The sequence below is a fragment of the Colletes latitarsis genome, chromosome 3, assembly GCF_051014445.1.
Source record: "Colletes latitarsis isolate SP2378_abdomen chromosome 3, iyColLati1, whole genome shotgun sequence".
Lineage (NCBI taxonomy): Eukaryota > Metazoa > Arthropoda > Insecta > Hymenoptera > Colletidae > Colletes > Colletes latitarsis.
The window spans coordinates 40,531,204-40,550,985 of NC_135136.1; the positions used below are offsets into that span (position 1 = coordinate 40,531,204).

Consider the following 19,782-nt stretch of genomic DNA (forward strand, 5'->3'; position numbering starts at 1 on the left):
TTAATCGTTTGGTTGGGCATTGAAAATGTCGTTGCTTACATGACCCATGCAATAGAATATAATCCAACCGAATCGTGGACGATAATTGTATTTCAAAATATCATGTAACGCGGTTTCGAAGTCGTATTATTCGTAATCAAGAAAGGTGTTAAATGAAAATGAATTGATAAAACTGTCGTTGAAATTGAACGAATCGATCATGAAAAATTATTTATGGCATTAAGTTGTCTCGTAATGTTTTGTTCTTTACGATGGTGTAAAAATTTGTTTGAGTAAGGAGATTCTTTCAGTATCATAGTTACGCTCATACGCTTGGTGCGCTCGTCACAGTATCGTGCTTGAGGTATCTCGTACCTCGGCATTCGAGGTATATATTTAAAACAATTTTACAGTAAATACGTAGAAATGTTTATATCGACATATTCGAAGTAGCTATTTTGAAAGATATTCGAAGATATTTAGAATTGTTTTGCACGTGTTCGCTAATTATGCACGAGGATTTAGTGTACATAACCTCATTTACAATATACTATTTTTCACGTACATTTTTATCGCGATCTCTCGAAGTATATACGAATGAATTAGTTTTACGTACTATAAATGGTATGTAGAATTAAATAAAACGTTATAATAAAGATGAAACGGAATTAATTTCGAACCAAACTTTAAAAGTACCAGTGTTTAAGGTTACTTCTGAATAATATCGTGAATCTTTATTATTTTAAATGGAACACTTCGCTTTTAACAGAAAATTGATTGAGGTATGGAAGAATATGCAAGAGAACCATGCCCTTGGCGTATAATAGATGACTGTGGTGGTGCATTCACGATGGGTGCTATCGGCGGCGCCGTGTTTCAAAGTATTAAGGGCTTCCGTAATGCACCCAGTGGAATAAACAAACGATTTCTTGGAAGTTTAATGGCTATTAAACAACGATCCCCCATTATTGCCGGAAACTTTGCACTATGGGGTGGTATGTTTTCCACAATAGACTGTACATTGGTTCATCTTAGGAAAAAGGAAGATCCTTGGAATTCTATTATCAGTGGAGCAGCTACCGGTGGTATACTTGCTGCAAGAAATGGTTTACCAGCAATGGCTGGTAGTGCGATTATTGGTGGAGTGTTATTGGCTTTAATAGAAGGTGTAGGAATATTTTTTACTCGTATGTCCGCAGAACAATTCAAACCTGCACCTTTCACGGACGATCCGTCGCATCTTGGCTCACCTACGCAAGGTTATCCGTCGTAAAACATGTATAAATATTTTAGACATACTTCAAATAACACGGCTAATTAAGTACAAATGTTTCAATTTCTTTGAAACACTCGTAGTTGGAAGATACTTTATTCCCGGTACATCAAACTTGTATAGATAATTGAGCTCCTTGATTTAATAAATAATATTAGTTTGTTTTTTTATTCAAGACTGTTACTGTTATTTTTCTGAAATTGTTAAAAGACAAACGCGACAGCTAGGATAAGTATATTAATACGATATATATTGGTAAAATAAATCATCGATATATATTAAGATCAGGTTTCATTCTTTTGAGAAAATGAGCTTTAATAAAATACAAATATTTAATTTTTTAAGTATCATCATCGTCGTCATTTTCTTCTTGGAAATATTTAAAGTTTGATGCTATAGATAAGTCTAAAGATTTATTTGCATAGTCTTGCATGTTGTCTTCAGATTCGTGTAATGGTGATTTCTCTTCTGAATCCTTCAATGACTTGTTCACTAATCCCAGTAAATGAAGTTGTTCTACCTAAAAGGTTTTATAACATGTATTACTTTCCTTTAAAAGTGACGGCACATTTATCGAAAAATATTTACCTGCAGACTATGTACTTGGTTATCTATCTTTGACAATATTTTTTTAAGAAGTTCCTGTTCTTGCTTTAATTCTTTTTGAAAAGCAAGTAGTTCGTTGGCATTCATTTTTAAGTCAGCCTTTCCTATGTGATCATCCATTCTTCAATAATTTTTTTACTACGTAAAGTTATTGTTTTTTGTGAATTATACTTTTATCTTTTGATTTAATAGATTGTTTTATTTGCCAATTATTTCTTCCGAGTAGCAAACGCACAAATTACAATACATAATAAATAAGTTTAATCCGATATCAAATCAAGAGATTCATGGTAATTTATCATAACTTATAACACGTTTGTTGGGTCATGTGTTATGTTTTTGTTGAGCTTTGTTATGAAAGCACAATGTTGCCAACTTCATGCATTGATAGTGTTACCAGACAGTCCGCTGTCTGGTGACACTATGTGCTAGTGACTTTAGTATAGTTACTTATCGTGATAGAGATATTTGTTTAGGAAGTTAGTCGGCCTGAATTTCAAATTTATTATCAGACTTCTTGGACGTACGTGTAATTTTGTAAATAAACCTACACAAATCGTAAACTATAAGAACTAATAATTTTTCCTGCATAATAGCAACAAGATTTCTAATAATATAAATAGAATTCTACAAGTAAATTTACCGTTTATAGGGAGTTTTTTAATTTATCGATAGTACGTATTTAGATTTAGAGTTTCGAGTGTTTCAAGGATTTCGAGATCTCGCAAAGTTTTGAATTCGAGTTTTGCGAAACTAAAAATTACGTTTCGACCCATTTTTAATTGCAAGATACAGCTTTATTCCTATATGCTGTAGATTTACATGACTTTAGTTGTCACTGGAATTATAGCAGATGTAATATAAGCATAGGTTGAATGCAATACTTTGAGCAGTTTCAGTAGATTTTATAAGTTTTCATCATACAGTAATATAATAATACTTTATTCTTTCTATAGAATTCTACGTAACACTACAGATTAATCACAATTTATCATATGTGAATTTATTTAGGTACAGAATTTTTTTATGGATCAATACAATCCATACAATTATATGATTATATTAATTTGTAAATTTTCGAGTGGTCAAGTCAAGTTAAATAGAATCAATACTAATCTTGCCATTCAATGACTAGTTCATTATACAGTACAGTTCATGCATTTCCACTTTGTATGATTAGCTATAGAAGGAACGTGTCCTATGACTTGTCCATTTTTAATTTCGTAATTCATTAATGTGTAATGATGTACACTGCCATTGACGCAAGACTTGCATTAGATTTTATATACATATACATACAGAAGATATTCAAATTGGGAGCACAACTACTGTTATCATGCTATCATTATGATATGGCTATAATATATTCGTGCGTTGACACAGTTATGAAGATCATCCTTATTGTTTAGTTATATTTTACAGTAACACGAGTTTCAGAATAATCTTTTAATATCTAATTATTTATCTTTAAAAATACAAAATTTACAAAGAATGTTCAAAGCGACTTACGGTTTTTGAAGTATCTAAATTTTTTGTTTACGTTTTTCAGGGGTACAAGATACAAACTATTTACACAACAGAGTAAAAATGATAACATTAAACAACAATTGTCCTCGCCAAAAAGAAGATAAATTTCTAGATGCAACTGGTAAGCATCCAAAATAGTATTTTCACAGTTTTTTTTTTTTTACAGGATATACTGTATTTAATCATTGGTATTTATAATTACATATATAAATATTGTTATACCATTTACACAAACTGAGGTATATGGTAACCTTGCGGGATGATTTCAACGATCAATCTCGCAGATCGATTCTATTGATATTGCCTTCGCGGCATACACAAATTAAAAACAAAATAAATAGCTCGTACAGTTGGTATATATGTCGTTGAATCTCTATTCTATATTCGATTAATTTTGATAGTTGATTTGCAAGATCATCGGGAAACGGTGTATTACATTATTACAAGAACGATTCACGTATAGCATTTTAATTTTGTTATAATTGATCGTCCGTCCAGGATAGCGATTATCGATCGTTGCTGCAGCAGGTATATCGACTCGAATTACCATTCGACTTGCGGGAAATTTGAAATAAGTTATTCACTTTCGACTTTCACCAATCGTCGCTAAGTCGTAGACCATAAATTCGTTCATTGCTGCAGCAAAGAACGCGTCAATCTTTCGAGGAGGAGGGCGGGGATTCACGACTATTGTCGCTGGTGAAATTAGATAAACCGAGACCACCGGCTTCGTGGCTAGAAGAACTGGTCGGCGAATTACTGCTACTCCTGGCCCCACCGAGCGGCGCTATGGTTGCGTTCTCAGCAGGTATCAGACCCTCCTTCATTCTTTTTTTCTGCTTCATTCTTCTGTTCTGGAACCAAATTTTCACTTGCGTTTCGTTCAGTTGCAGCGCCGACGCTATTTCGATACGCCTTGCCCTGGTCAGGTACTTGTTGAAGTGAAACTCCTTCTCGAGTTCCGTAAGCTGCTTGTTCGTGAAGTTGGTACGACCGGTATTGTTGAATCCACCTGCAATGCCGACCAACGGACCGCCGGTAAGGCAGCTTACAGGACCGTTCGTGGAGTTGGAGTATGTGGATACGGCCGTACCCCTGATCGTGCTGCCACCGAACTCGCCCACATTTGGATTCGTCTTTCCTGCTGCAACAGAAAATGTAAGTCTTAGTCTTTTTCATGGTCTTAACAACAAGTTTACGGTCGATATTATTTATGCGATGTTTTATACTTTGGTATCCGGCAAGTGGTATTCAGCATATGTTAAGTAAATTATTAATACTCGGATATAATCAATTTTAGCGCGAGTATACGTGTGGCGATGTATTTAATATCAACACCAGGGGGTGTTTGTTTAATTAAGGTTTTGAAATACTCGCGACGCGTAAAGGGATGCACGTTTGGCTTACGTTCCTGCCCTAGCTTCCTTATGGACGTTAATTCCCGATGTGCGTGCCCAACGTGTCCATCGCAAAGGTTAAAGGCAATATACGCGGAATTAGGCTTAACTCTAGTCCTTCGACGGACAGCCGTTTGTTGTTCAACACAGCTGGTCAGTGTCCTCGGGAGCAAACCTCTCCAACTGAGGTGGACCGATAGGGTTAAGCCCTAAATCTGTATCAAATTGCATCAGCTGTTAACGTAATGTCAAGGATAGATCGTTACGTCATTTTACTTCGTCCGTATTTATCGACCGACCACGTTGGTCATCGAGTAAGACAATATCTAGCCATGCTTACGACGAGGTTCTCGTTGGAAATTAGAATTTTCCAACTTTACCAGGGCTTGTTTGCGCGTCTTAGTTGTCGTAGAGCTTCGCGAGAAGACGATGCAGCGGTCGAGGGTAGCAAGAGCAATGCGTCGCGATGAAAAAAGGTGGCGTCGTTTACGCATTATGGAAATTAGATTGTTATTTAGTCCGCCGGTATGTGGAAGTCAATTTACTTAATGGCAGAGGGCGGACGAAACTGTCAAGGCACCGCCTTAGAGCCACATCTTTTTTACCCGGTGTTTGTCATATCGTTTCGCGTGCTCGGTTCGTCGTAGATTATGTTGTTACATTTTAATTTTTGCTCGAACGGTGCAACGAACATCAGAATCTCAAGGGTTTGAATTAAACGAACACATCAGTCACTTAAACAACGCGTTCACAACTTGGCCCTTCGCCATTAACCTCACGCATCTTCGAGCCCGAATAATCAAGTTGGACAAGTTCTATTAGCCAAGGCCGGCGCGATACGATGAAATGTTTCCCGTTTTCACGACTCATTCATCAATTTAGCACCTTAACGGGAGAACAGAACGCGTTCCCGTTGATTTTCTATGGATCTCCCTAGCCCAGCGTAGTCGGGAATCATTAGCCTCGTTGGAACTTTCCTTTGGACTTTGGCCGTTGCGTTTTTATTTTAGGGAACGACTTTGCCTCAAAAAGAGAATATAGATTGCTTTACCTCGATTAGTCAAGGCAGTATTGGGCGTTACTTGAGCAAAGATTTATTCGCGAATGAAATTTTATTTGAAATATCTTCCTGGGACACTGTACAATATCGATCACTCCGAATTAATAATAGTTATAACGTTTCAGCAGTTTTCTTTTAGCGTAGAGAAGGCTGTGTACAGTAAATTAGAAGCCAGAAGTCGCTTGACTTGTACACTGTCTTGTCATCGCGTACATAATCGATAAAACTCATGCGATACACGTCCGTGTACTCTTGATTCGCGATGCAATCAGCTCGTACATCCGATTTCATTCCTGAAAACACAGATCTCGAGCGTCGGCCGATCGTAGAAACATTTACTAGAGCGGAATGAACAAATCACTTTCGATTAATCGCTACCGGGGCTCCGCGGTAATTAGAATTTCCCTCGCGACAGACGTTAATAACATCCATTAAAATTATTTAGCATCGCAACAGATGCAAAACGCCGCGATCGTTCGGTGCAATTTTCTGTTTCCTCGGACCAGTATTTCCAGTTTCTGTAAAACTTGGAAAACAATATATTTAGTCGGCGTTTAAGGCGAGATTACATCTTCCAATTCTTCGATACATTTCTAGATATTTTCTCAATTGTCGATTCGTAAACTGTGCTCGTAATGAAATAATTGTACGAAAATAATACACGTTTTCGAAAGTCGTATCTTACGCGTGTATTGGGGTCGGAAATTATTCGTCCTGGAGGCAAATGAGAACAGGACGACGCGTCGAGGAAAAGGGTGAGAGGTGACAGAATAAAGGAATGGACAGATTACGATGGATTAAAGACCGCGATAACGCGAAGGGGCTCTTTGACAATGTTAATTATTTTTCAAGGGGTGGATCTACATGCGCTTTATTCGCTGCTCCGATCGGAACACCTCGTGAACTTTGTGTAAAACTTACGATTAATTTATCCAAGACGACATCGGAGCTTAGTCTATGAATTTATGCGTATTTTTAAACCATCTTTTTTTTAGGAATAGGCTCCGTAAAGATTGTATTAAAATTCGATTTGTGTTTTTATAATTCGTTCGAAAGAGCAAACTATCGTATCCCACATTACCAAGTACACTTAAGCTCGCCGTCAAACATGAATGTGATTCTCGCACACGTGCGCGTGCAACGGTAGATTGTGGGTGTGTGCGCGCGCGAGTTAACACACAGGTAACACCAAGCCGCGATTTCGAAGCATGCATGCCAGTCCGGCTTCGTTCAAAGGCCCCCGATTAAATCTCACCTGGCTTAATATTATTATTTTACGCGGTGCCTGCGAGTGAAAACGACTGAAACGATGAAGGGAGAGGGGCGTAGGAAATTGACGAGAGAGGGAAAAGGCTCGTAGATTACGCTCGCGTACGTCAAATTGTATCGCGCGAACAATTTCCAATTTTTACACCTCGTTCCGAAAGGGAACCCTGCTCCTACGCCAGTTCCGCTCGAGCACAGGCTTGGGAATATTTATGGAAAATAAATAACGAATTTGTAGACACGATTTTCTCGGTTTTACCAAGTGGGTAGAAAACGGAATTTATGGATTCCTTTTTTGAGCTCTTTTCGTCTCATTTATTTTTAATAATTTACTGAATGCATCGTACGAGGATAATTTGTCATTTAATTCTGATAAATGGGGCACCGCGATGTATTAATCACAGGTTTCGTACTTGAACAATTATGTGATAAATACACCAGTACAAGGAAAGCATAGAAAATTTTTAGCGCGAAAAGGATGCAGTAACAGAGATAGCGAGTGCTTTCATTTTGCATTTTTAGTCGCGAACATCGTGGTTGAATTCCACTACGTGAACGTACAGTGGATTCTGTCTTGTATATCCCTTTTGCGCTGCGCCGACGATCGAGAATCTCACTGAAAATAAAAGGAAAAAGAGAGATCGAATCGGAGGAGGGTTGGACACAGAAGAGGAAAGACGAATCGAGATCGAGGCGTATGAAAACATTAAGGCTAGTCTGGCTGTGAGTTACAGTTCCTGCTCTCGATCCGGTTCTCGTCAGGACGTGCTTATTAAACGAAGAATTCGAATTTATTCGTTCGTTGAAAAAATATAGTAAGTACTATCTAGACGTACAATAACGTTGCGAGTAATATCTTGCGCGGGATTATAAACGATTTCGACCCCTTTGGGGTTAATTAAATTTTATTCGCCATCTGGATTCTTCGGAAAGACATCTGTGTTCTGTAATAGAACCGTATATCAACCTATGGTTCGCGTAATTTTATTAATCGCAAACTTTTACGATAATTACGTAGATTTTCGTTTTTGATTATATTACCATTATTTATATCTAATTTACGTGGAGCACTAAATTTTACAGTAGACGTCTAATTTCATGCGCTCCGAGTATCGCAATATTGCCAAGGGCGTAGTCAGAATTAATCGACATTGAATTTAGAATTTATTTATAAATAGTTAGAGAGAAACAATTGCCCCATTTGCATTACCTTGGAGTTACGCCTGGGAGGCCACGTTAAGTCCCCAAGGAACCATAATTTCATTTGTTCCCATCTTCTGCCATAATTTTGTATTCTACTTGATTTGCTAACCGCTCGTTGGCAGCTTCCTTAATTTCCTCGATAAAATCGCACGCTCGAAAGAAACTAATCCGTTGATCGCACGGGATCATCTGCCCCTTATGCGGTAACGACCCCCTTTTAGAGGAGCATTACGCAATTCAAATATTATTCAAAGGCTAAAAGCCAGGGGGCACGGTGCAGATGACGTAAGGAGCAGGGAGGGGGGCGGGGGATGATTGTGTGCGCGAGCAACCACAAGGTCCTTCGGTATTATGTTACCGGAAAGATGCTTCTCGATCGGGGCACCGTGATCTCTCCTCAGATTTACTTCGTTCTCGAAAATTTCGCTCGTTTCGCGAACATCGTCGTTCTCGTTCCTAGCCAAAATTCTAATCCACTACCCCGAAACACTCATTTCGATATCGAGTTTTATACGGTCACCCCGTCAGGACATTTAGGAAGAAAAAACCGTGAGCCCGTCAGGATCCAGCTGTATTTGAACCTATCTGATTTCCACATCCGATTACACGCTATAACGCCAACCGATGTACCTCCTTTCTTTGGATAAATATTTGACTCGTAAATGTAGATTGCATAGGAGACAAAAACCAAAGTATACGATCCTCGAAATACAGCTGTTTACGTAAATAACATCTGATTGCCCGACAAACGCGATAACGTATCGGTAAGCGATTACAACCAGAGGGTGAGGAATTAATGGATCGAACATTCTAATCAAGGATCGTCAGAGTGCAATCTACGTTAACGAATAAAAATTTCTAAGTCAAATCCGCGAGACAATTTAAAAAATACTCGAATCCTATTTCAACTTGGTTCATGGAATACAGTTGTAAACAAAGACTTATAGAAACGAACTTATTATCGTAGTATCTTGATAACGAACTTGATAAAATATTCGAACGGTCCTAAATATAGGAACGTCGATGTCCATTCGGAATGGAAAACAGGTTCGACTCGAGTTTGTTAGTTGCAAACGGAATTTATTGCTCGCTAACCAACGGGCGAGCGTTTCCGCGAGCGTCCCGAAGAGCGTCAACGAACGGGGAAGGAACTTTATTACAAAGAACGCGCGTAACAGTAAAACACGATAGCGCTATTGATGCCGTTCAAGTAACAATAACGGTTTTACGAGGCTCGTTAAGACTCCCGATATTCCGTATTACCGTTCAACGGACGCCTTGTTAGTCCGCAAACGAACGAGCCAGGTTTCGCGACAGGCTTTCGCGAGCTCGGTATTAAATCCGCAAGCGCGAGGACTGCGCACCCAGGGGACGGCTATATCGCGAATTCCTAGAATCACGGATCGCTTTTCAACGAAAAAGAAACGATGTTTTACGATATCGTTATCGTCCACGGTAGGCGTGAGAATCTATGGAACGGTCGACGATTAAAACCAATAAATTCACAAACTTATTACGCGGCCTGAAACATCCTTAATAAGATTTTCTTTCGAATTTACCTCATTCTGCGAGAGACGGACACTGTTCCGATCTTAGACCGTACGTGTATTAAACACACGTGTATTGTGAAACGAAAACATTTTTATTATTTTTATGAATTTTTTGCTCGAAACATTATCGATGACAGTTTTTCGCAATGTTTGCATATTTATATACGCTTCAAGAACAAATCTTTTTTGTAGAAACATATTTATTAACTGAAAAAATATGTTAATCGCAGAGTTTAGTTTCTAGCGTCCTCGATTTTGCATTCCTATATAAATAGTATCGTAACCTTGTCTGTAAAATTTTTTATTTGATTTTGATCGAGCCACCTCCATTTTGTTTTAATATACAGGGTGGACGTTGGATCGCTTCTGACCTGTAGTAGAGCTCTTCAAAGGCATAACTCTTCCCTCTTTATTCTCGTCAGAGCATAGTTGATACTATAACTAAAAATGCAGAAATTGCATTTAAAAAAGGAATACTGTTTATCTCGAAGTACACTGGAGATTCACATTGGCCGTGTTTGCGATACGTAAACGACAGCGTGCGTGTCCTAGCAGCACTACAAGCGTTTCCCGCTGAAAATTAGGCGTAGCACGATTTGCATTTGCTTTGTCGATAACTTCCACGACCTTTCTCCTCGTGAATTTGCCCAACAACTTTTTCTTATAGAATGTACTTCGTTCGAGCTGCACAAACTTGGGAGTAAATATATATTTTCGGCGATGCGAATCACCACGAAAGTATCGCCAAAGAAATTAATTTTCCCTTATATTTGGCTCTCGGTGTGGTCGTATTTGACTTTTGCTAAGGTCGAAATTTGAATTTCTCGCTGTGATCTACGTGCCGAACGATTGCGTGCAGTCAACTTTATTTATGGCCTCGAGGCCAGTCGATTTGGCATATTAAGAAATTCATTTTTATTGGCCTCGCTCGATCTGTCGTATTTGCTCGGGCTACGTTCACCTGCGCGACCTGTTTACTCGTACGCGAATCAATTTCAGCCGAGTGAGAAATCTCGCGCAACAAACAACCGAACATTATTAGATATTTCGTGACACGTACGATGCATGGACGTTAATTTCTTTCAAGGCCAATTCAGATACGCTTGACCAATTTCTGTACTCTCGAAGGGGCTGAATATATACACGTATCGTTTTCTTTTCACAAAACCAAGCTTCTATTCAGGTTTCACTCTTTTATTTATTCCCCAGAAACATATGCACAAACATCCTCAGTCTAGTTATTACCTCTTCCCTGGTCTAGAGTTACGTATCGGGAATAAAAGAAAAGCGCATGTACGCGTTCTCCTTTTCAAGTTCAGCTGTTTCGTAGTCGGAGACGCCAGGCGTCCAGGTACTGGTTGGGTGACGACGCGTATCAGCGGCTGGTAGGCGCGAAGTTTTTTCGTCGGGGCCGTGTGCCTCTCGGGGTGCGATATATCGTCGGTGAAGTGCCCGCGGAAATGAAAATCACCGTGAGCGAGACACGTGGACAGGGTTGGTGATTGTCAGACCGGTGGCTGCGAAGGGGTGCGCGGTGGGTGCAGGTCGGTCGGTCGGGGGCTCGAGGTAGGGCCGTAGCAAGGGAGAGTCAGTTACTTAGGCAGGCGGCAGGGTTGTTGCGGGAGTTGCGGGATCCGGGGTTGCCAGGTTCGGCGGGTGGCAGCCCGGGTGGAAACACGCGAACGATCCTCTGATCCCCTCGCGAGATATCGGCCACTCACTCACGCGTCCGCCGACGGCCCTAGCTGCGCCGCAACACGCTGCCTGCTTGGCTTGCTTGCTTGGCTTCGTCCGCCTGGTCAGTCGCTCCACGCTCTACCTACGCTCGCAAAACGACCTACCTACTCTCTTCATCGTCTTCTTCTTCTTCCTTCTCTTTATTTTCCCTCCTCGACCAACCTCTTTACCTCACGCTCATTTTCACTTCGCTTCTTGCTTCGCCTCGCCTTTCTTTCTCTTACTCGCGCGATTCTTACAGGCTGTTTTTTTTAATCCTCGAGCATAACTCCGTACGAGGTCTGCGGGCCTACGGGTAATTGTTTTTCCAATACTCGATCGCCAGACGCCTGCTCTCCGAAAGGGAAATTTTTGGTCATAACTCGAAGCGATCGTCCCCGACGTTTCACTTTTCTTTCTGTCCCTGATACATTCGCATTTAGAATCGATGTTCTCTAAACCGATCTAAGAAACGAGACTATTGTCGGTAATCATCAATTACACCGTGTTTAATACCCGTTTAATTGCATTTACAATTCATCAGGAGTAATAGCAGCGACGATAGTAGGCGCTAATTAGTATGGACATCAAGCACAATTAATAACTTTTTACTGTTTGAGTTACATGAATCGTCTATAATTTATCGTGCTGTATCTTATAGTATCAAATAGTGATTCGCAGATAAAAATGATTCGATATTTTTGCAATCAATTTTGTATTACATTCCACTGTTCTATCATCTGTTTCGATCGCTTCGATTCCTATTTGACAGAATGTTCAGAGTACTAATCGGTATTGACCTCTAATATCAAGACAATACAGACAATCCAGCAAGGCTGCTTTTTATTTTTCAATAATATTCTCGTCACTAATTATTGCGAATACTTGATATCAATTAGGACCGTATTATCAAGTTCCCACCCTCATTAGGGGTGCATATCAAACGTTGAAACGCCCAGAGACGAGCTCGAACTCCATCTTGAGCCTCCCCGAAATTTGCGTCGCAATGCACAGCACTCGGGCTGTAATTCTGGGTGATTTTTTTTATAAAAAATCCGTGCGATTGACAAAGCCAAGTTGGAGGTTGGCTGCGATACGTGCCGCAACGTCGTAAAGCAAGAGCCAAGCGGGTGTACGCGATCGAACGCGAAACGACCGACGCTCGTGGACGAACGAAAAGCGTGCAATCGAGGCGGTTGCTTGTTCTATTCATAAGTAACGTGAAATATGCCGTAAAACTGGTGAAATGGCACAAACACGGCCGCGAGGTCGACGGGCATAACTTCCCCGTAACTGGGCTCGTACGCCTTCGCGTGATACTTAATTTACGCTAAACGTGCCGGTAAGTTCAAACAGTATCAAACGCAGGGATGAATATAACGATTCATCGATACTGGTATAAACAAAATATGCATACGTCGCGAGTCGAGAGAATTACGCTTCTCCTTTTCCATCGGGGCGTCGTGAATGCGTGGAATTACGAATTGCTTCGTACGAAGGGTCGCTTGTTTGTTCCGCCCTTTTTTCTCCTCCGCTGTATCGCCAATCTCGCTATTGATTATAGAGAGAAGAAATCGAGTCTCGTATGATAAATCGGGAGGGCTGACAGCGCCGCGACGCTCGTCTCTCCTCCGTTTCCTTCCCTCGCCCCTCATCCCTTCCCTTTTTCTCCCAGTTTCCCTGACCCCGTGAAGGGTGGTCCGCGTCGGGCGTCCCCATAGAGACCCTCTATTCTGGACCCCCTGGAACACATTATGGAGCCACGGAGGGAAAAAGCAGACCTATTGTGAGATCCTGGCCAACCAAAAAACTTCACCAACCGAAATCTACCGAAATCTCCCCACCTCTCTGCTCCGCCCATCTTGTTATTTCGATTGTATCAACCCCCGCGGCTGATTTCTACGACGCGGACACGAGAAATAAATTTGTAAAGTTGCCATACATTGAAATTCTCCTTTCGATTATCTTTTACGGCCATATCTACGAACATGTAACGTTCTCTGGCGATTAAAATGCCGATCAATATACAAATCGCTCGTTTTTGCTTCAGATTTAGTTGATTCTTCAGGCTAAGAGCAAATATGATTCTGGTTTTTTCCGTCTCGAGGAACGATCTGTCATGCCCCTTAATAGTTGATCAATTTCGAATACATTATATTCAACTTCAAATCGGTTCGAGGGAATCTTATTGCGCGACAAGAGCCTCTCGAGCAGTTTCGATACATCGACAATTCGAAAAATCGTAACGCGAATTACAGCTATTTGCGTTGGCGATGAGTATCCCGGGCGCATTCCGTTTCTGCACGCGAATAAAAAACACAGATGGAAAGTCGCCAGCAAGATGGTAAAGAGGTTAGGTCTGGAGGCGGTACACTTTCGTTCGCATGTTCTGGCGTAATAAGCGTCACCCTCTGTTACTTCTCGACTGGTATTATTAATTTGATTATAATGAGCTATTAAGTGAAACGCTGGTAATCCTGACAAGCTCCATTCAACGGCTAGGCTTTACAGTCACTCTCGGAACCCGGCGATTGCCTCGAGCCCCGTAGCTGTTAAGCAAATTAGCACCGAGTTAGGGGAACCTCGCCTGTCTTCCCGCTTTTCCAACGATTCGCGATACGATACTTTCCTTTCGTATCTCGCATTGCGTCCCTAACGATCCCACGACGATCCGATCGAACGATTAATTAGAACTTCGACGTGCATGTCTCGCGAATAGAGAATCAGAAATGACACATTTAAAATCTCGTTACCACCGAGTTTAGCTGTTTTCCTAATTACGAGCGAACAAGCGATTGTTTTAAACGTTACACAATTATTTACGCGTATCGTGACCATGGGCAATACACTAGTTATGCGTGTTATCGTCGATCGTACGAGACAATAAATAATAACTTTCATGGAACCTGTTGTTTTTAGTTCGATTATGTTCCCCGGCGCATGTAAAATAAATCTATAAAACATACCTGTTGATCCGCGTTCGATTAACATATCGAATTCATTCGATATTGATTAATCATTAAAATTCTACCGGTGCAACGTTAAGCTATCGGCGTTCCAGATTCTCGTTTTATGTAAATGATCGTTAAATTGCCAGGATTATTATGTGCCGTTAAATATTCGCGCGAAAAATGTTTTTACGTCTCGACGAGCGACTCGATTGGGCGCGGAAATCGCATCTAAATCGCCGGAATATTAGTGATTTAAACGCGATAACGAGGGTGTTTTATTTATTCATACAGTTTTTTTATTAAGAATTTACAACTGGACTTATGTTCTCCACCGGATGAAATGTGTTACGCTTCGACGTTTATAATTAGATGCGTTTGTGCAAATTACAGACGTGCTATCACTTCGGTATCCAATGCTAATACCACGCATTCGGTATAAATCATTATCTTATTCGTTTTTTGTTTTCAGACAAATGGGCTTCCAATGATAAAATATTTTCAAAAATTCAGCAAAAGTGTATCGCTTTTTAATTAAAACCTAGAGACGTGCTATCGCTTATCGTCTCGCGTCTCCCGAAATAATCTGATAATTCGAGTGCAAGTATTTCGTTCCTAAGCGCGAATCTTATCAGGGCTTACCAATATCTCCGTAACTATCGTTAAATCCAACGTAAGCGATAAATCGTGTTTGTACGCAATAATACTTTTCCGCGAGTTGATCTTCGTATTTGTAAACAATCTGAAATCGACGTTTTCGTAGTATAGACTTTTTGTTAAAAAATTCTGAGGTTACTTTTACGCGATATTTTTCTAATAAAAGTTTCAAGTATTGCTTGTATATTTTTATAATACAGAGATACGTAATTAGAAAATATCTTAGGTTTTTTAGACCGAGACTTTAAATAAATTTGCGAATCATTGACAAGTTAATGAAACGTTGGACGTTTCTACTAATTAGTTTTATAATAACTTGTTTGTCTGCTATTCTTGCAATCTGATATGGAATAGAAAGTCTCTTGATATTTTATGCTGATAATATGTCTTGAGTTTTAACATAGTTTTCACATCCAACGATAAAAGTGGTGTTTCTAATTAAATTGACGAACAGAAGACTTTGTATTTCATATTTTTATAGTACAGATGTACTCAAAGTAATTAGAGGTTTATTTTCCCAGACAATTTTGACAAGATCAGGTTTATGTATGTATCCACAATTGTAACTTCATTCTTTTATAAAATTTTTCTTCCATCAAGATTTGATCGAAAGCTTCACTCGATGGTCGGAATTGAAACGTCTCGAGTATGTCTATCCTACTACGGTAATCAAGTCGTTTGTAGGCAAAAGATAGGCGACGAGCAGTTTGCAAGCGGTTGATTTATGGTCGTCCCAGTACGATGTTCTCGTAAAACCTCTAGTATCTTCCTCTACACTGGTTTCGTGTGCATAATCTTATCAGTCGCGTTTACGATTGTCGTATAGGCGTAAATAGGAGCTAAACAACTCTTGAATGGGTGGGGGGGATGACAGTATAAATACCGATAAATTTTCGTCGTATCTCAGGAAAAGCCTCTTATCATCGAGTGTATCGAATCTCGTATATAATGATTCGTACTCGGTTTAACGGTTGTCGTGCCTTTTTCGTACCTGGACATTACTCGATCCCAGCATTTACTTATTCCTTGCTACCATTTCTCCATTTTCCTTACGATTTTCAAGAATTTTTGTTATCGTTGTACGCGAAATATCCGAAGCGTCCAAACGCCTCGATAATGACCCCTTATCGATCCCTCTCCCGATCGCGAACGTTCGCCAATTCCGATCGTTTGATCGCTGGGAGTCAAAGGTATGGATTCCGGATAAAATGTTTACAAATAACCGGGACCTATCTACGACGAGCAGATCGATAACGATAAATAAAACACAAAGCAACGCGTAACAAAGGATTAATCGGAGACCGTCGCGGGTCGCGATCGAAAAGCACGTGCAGAATTAATGACTCCGACGAACCGGAATTACGCGTCACGTTTTATTAATCTCGTTACGTATGGTGTGCGTTTCAAAGGCACCAGGTCGTCGGCCAACAAGTACGTCACATTTCAGTTGTCCGTCAATCTTAATTGAATTCACCACCCAAGCGAAAACCACTGAAGTTCGATTGGGGCCCGTGCTCTATGGACGAGCTCGCGTAAAGTGTCCTCAACGAGCCACAATTGGGTCGTGTCGCGACTTAAACGTTACAAATTGTGCTTCCAAGAACTCCCCGTTGACCACCAGCAATCGACTCCAGAAATTTATGGAAAAAAGAAGGTCGCGTTTTCCTATCGATTCCACTCACGGTGATCGTAAGGAAACAGGTTTTTCCCGACTACCCAACGACAGTACATCGATATTTTATTATTTAAATACCTATGTCGAATTGAGAAGGCAGACAGCTTCGGAGGAAGCACGGATGAGAAAGGGGCGAGATTGACTCGTCGACGCGAGTACAAAGGGATCTCTTTTCGACGTGTCCCGATCGACCATTAATTCCCAGGTAGATAGCGATCGAGAGAGTGGACAGGCGCGCCCGTACGGTCTAAAATAGCCAAAGGATAAACAGAACTGAACGACCGGCTACCGGATCGCGCTCACGGAATATTAATTTCCCTGGCCCCCGGAACTCCGTATAAATCATCGTCTACGTACCGACGGGCTTGGGCACGTTCCTCTTCACCTGCATCCACTTGTAAGTGGGTACGTGTAGCTGTTGCTGTTGCTGCTGCTGGGGAGGATGATGGCCGTGGGGATGTTGTTGATGGTGGTGCCCGTGGCCGTGCTGATGGGGATGCTGGGGGTGTCCGGGTTGCTGTAGCACGTGGTAGGCCGACGGATCGGCGTTCTCCTCTTTATAGTGACCAGTGGCGTGGGTCGAATAGTCGTTCTGTCGGATCTGAGAGTGATAGTGGAGGGAGGAATCTTCCGCGGGTGGTAGCTGATGGAGATAGTTGGTGGTCCCGGCGACCGGGATCTGATAGTCGGGCTCGTGGTGATGGTGGTGATGGTGGAGGTGATGACTAGAAGACTGATGATGCAACTGCTGCTCGTGATCCGTTCTCGAGTGTCCGCCGGGTACCATCGGATGGTGGTGATGGTCGTCCCTGTACGTCGACTGCTGGACATGGTAACTCTGGTGAGGATCGATCGTGCCGTGGGATCCGTTCGCGTGCTGTTGCTGTTGCGGCTGGCTGGAGTAAGAGGAGGACGAGGAGGACGCGTAGTCCAGGTTCGTGTAGCTCAGACCGTTCTCCGAGGAGATGATCGCGGTGGTGGATCCGTCCTCGTGCAGGACGCCGGCCGTCGGGGAGTAGAATCCTTGGGGCGGCGTGCCGGATGACGCGGCGGACTCTGCGGCTAGGAAGCTCTCCGAGGAGGAGGACGAGTAAGGCGACACGGCGGTCTGAGGGAAGTAATGAGCCGGAGCGAGTTCCGGTGAGGCCGGGACCGGCACGTGCCCACCGACGGATACGGGCTGATGATGATGATGATGATGATTCCCTTGGCCCGTGCACACGTAGTTCGGGTACGAGTCAGGCTTGCCGTAGGTTCCGTACATGCCCATGTCCATCATCATCATCCTCGTAGCGGTGAGACGAATACATCAATTGACCACCTGCTGCTGTTGACCACCACCGTTTTCCCGGGAACAGAGGAGGAGGGACGCGTACGTGGACGCGATTTACATCGCGGTGACCCGCCACCGATCGACCCTCGCACTCGACGATCCCAACAGCCGATTCGGGACAAGCAACGCACGATATCACAGACCGACACACTTATCTAGCCAGTTGCTCCACGGTGTACGGATCGAACTACGTCACTCTGGATGAGGAATGCATCACCGGCGTTCGCGATCGATGGATCCTGGTGGGACGAGTAAGTACTGCGGACGCGGGCGCCAGCGATCCCGAGGCACCTCCGCGAAGCGGCAGTGGACGCGGGAACGGACCGTTATTCGCGAAAATAATAGAAAGAGCGGACGCGTAGTCGTCGATCCGGTCGACGAGGGTCGCTGGAGTGGACTGGCTAGGTGGACTGGCAGAAGGCGGCACGGTCGAAGCCTGCACGCAGGTGAGACCGAGCCGCAGGGGTCTGGTGTGTCCAGGTCTTTTCGTCTCTGTTCCTCCGGTTCACGTCTCTCTCGCCCCTTGAGCTTTGTGGCAAAAGCAATGCTCTACGTACGCCTAGCCGGAGAAGGTGCTGCCTTCCTCGAACTGGGCGTGTTCTCGATATTGGTCACGTGAACGTTCCTGGGCGGAGTCAGCCAATCCTGACCGGGCCTGCGCGTCCGGCGCCCGTAGCCTCATGATGGATCACCGGGGCTAAATTTTATTTTTCGTTCCTTCTTTTTTATCTGGCACGCTGCAGTTGACACTTATCGTAGCGGGTAGGTAGTCGAGTATTATATCTCGGTACCCACCTTCCTGGATACCCTGAGCCTCGCCTCCGTTTCTCCGCCGTGGGTACGCGTCGTTCTCCGCTCGCCTGCCAGCGCTCTTTTCTCCGACTCCTTTTTTACTCGCGACCGGTCGGTTTTCTCACTCTCTCCCTCTCTCTCTCTCTTCGTGTACACGCGTGTCCCACCTGTCTCCGGACACCGACGTCCTGCGCTTTCATTAAGCTCTGACGGCTGATGGGTTAATTACGGCCCGCAAAATTTACGCCGTGAAAGTTTGTCGCGTGGTCCGTGCCAAGTCCGGAATCTTGCCGGACCTGCTCCGATTGTGACAGGATTAGAAACGCGACTCCGTAATCCGCCATGGACCGACGAAGCCGGATATCGGCTCGATAACGCTTTAGATCTCCTCGCAACTGGATCTGCTCGATCCTGGATTTGCAACTGAGTAGCTAATAAAATCTTGATCGAAGGTAATCAGACTTCCGTTGCCTAGCGTAATTAGCGGACGATCAGGCTACAGGCGTAGCGTGAAATTAAACTCGACTTGTATAGTTTTCAACAGTTAAATTATGTGTTAATCGCCTCGTATTTGCTATACGTCATTGTTGAGTCTCCTAACTATTTAGACAGTCTTTTCGTCGACTTAGATCACTTTTCGACGCTACTATTCTTCAAAATTGAAAGACTATTCAAGCAAAATTCATCTAGATCATGATCGATCTAGCAATTGGGTTAATCCCAACGCTGAATTCGTTGTTTACGCGAACGCTGTGACGTTGGATCGATTCTCGGTTGCAACTCGGAAATTTTTTAATATT

At 42.4% G+C, this 19,782-nt stretch overlaps 4 protein-coding genes across 6 annotated transcripts in view; 2 read left to right on the forward strand and 2 right to left on the reverse strand.

Moving 5' to 3' along the window:
• LOC143340696 (uncharacterized) overlaps positions 1–19,782 on the forward strand; it is a 215,054-nt gene that overhangs the window by 62,381 nt on the left and 132,891 nt on the right. The window lies entirely within an intron of this gene.
• LOC143340396 (mitochondrial import inner membrane translocase subunit Tim17-B) lies at positions 97–1,307 on the forward strand. 2 transcript variants are annotated; one of them, XM_076762294.1, is made up of 2 exons: positions 97–367; positions 749–1,307. In XM_076762294.1, exon 2 carries the CDS (start codon positions 764–766, stop codon positions 1,250–1,252), a length of 489 nt encoding a protein of 162 aa, XP_076618409.1. In that variant the 5' UTR covers positions 97–367; positions 749–763; the 3' UTR covers positions 1,253–1,307. The 2 variants fall into 2 exon arrangements, with proteins under 2 accessions (XP_076618409.1, XP_076618410.1); XM_076762295.1 differs by lacking the exon at positions 97–367 and adding an exon at positions 424–603.
• LOC143340397 (uncharacterized) lies at positions 1,542–2,199 on the reverse strand. The gene is made up of 2 exons (XM_076762296.1): positions 1,841–2,199; positions 1,542–1,772 (listed from the first exon to the last, which is right to left on the reverse strand). The coding sequence occupies exons 1-2, from the start codon at positions 1,976–1,978 to the stop codon at positions 1,593–1,595; spliced, it is 318 nt and encodes a 105-aa protein (XP_076618411.1). The 5' UTR covers positions 1,979–2,199; the 3' UTR covers positions 1,542–1,592.
• LOC143352120 (uncharacterized) lies at positions 2,895–18,515 on the reverse strand. Of its 2 annotated transcripts, none has more exons than XM_076784394.1 (2): positions 17,215–18,515; positions 2,895–4,526 (listed from the first exon to the last, which is right to left on the reverse strand). In XM_076784394.1, the coding sequence occupies exons 1-2, from the start codon at positions 18,140–18,142 to the stop codon at positions 4,039–4,041; spliced, it is 1,416 nt and encodes a 471-aa protein (XP_076640509.1). In that variant the 5' UTR covers positions 18,143–18,515; the 3' UTR covers positions 2,895–4,038. The 2 variants fall into 2 exon arrangements, with proteins under 2 accessions (XP_076640509.1, XP_076640508.1); XM_076784393.1 differs by having other exon boundaries at positions 2,895–4,529.

Excerpts from the sequence above, each read along its gene's own strand:
- LOC143340396 (XM_076762294.1), top strand. The coding sequence starts at position 764 with ATGGAAGAATATGCAAGAGAACCATGCCCTTGGCGTATAATAGATGAC.
- LOC143340397 (XM_076762296.1), bottom strand. The coding sequence starts at position 1,978 with ATGGATGATCACATAGGAAAGGCTGACTTAAAAATGAATGCCAACGAA. Across the intron at positions 1,773-1,840 it reads ACCAAGTACATAGTCTGCAG|GTAGAACAACTTCATTTACT; the intron begins GTAAATATTTTT and ends AAAACCTTTTAG.
- LOC143352120 (XM_076784393.1), bottom strand. The coding sequence starts at position 18,142 with ATGATGATGATGGACATGGGCATGTACGGAACCTACGGCAAGCCTGAC. Across the intron at positions 4,530-17,214 it reads GAACGTGCCCAAGCCCGTCG|CAGGAAAGACGAATCCAAAT; the intron begins GTACGTAGACGA and ends TTTCTGTTGCAG.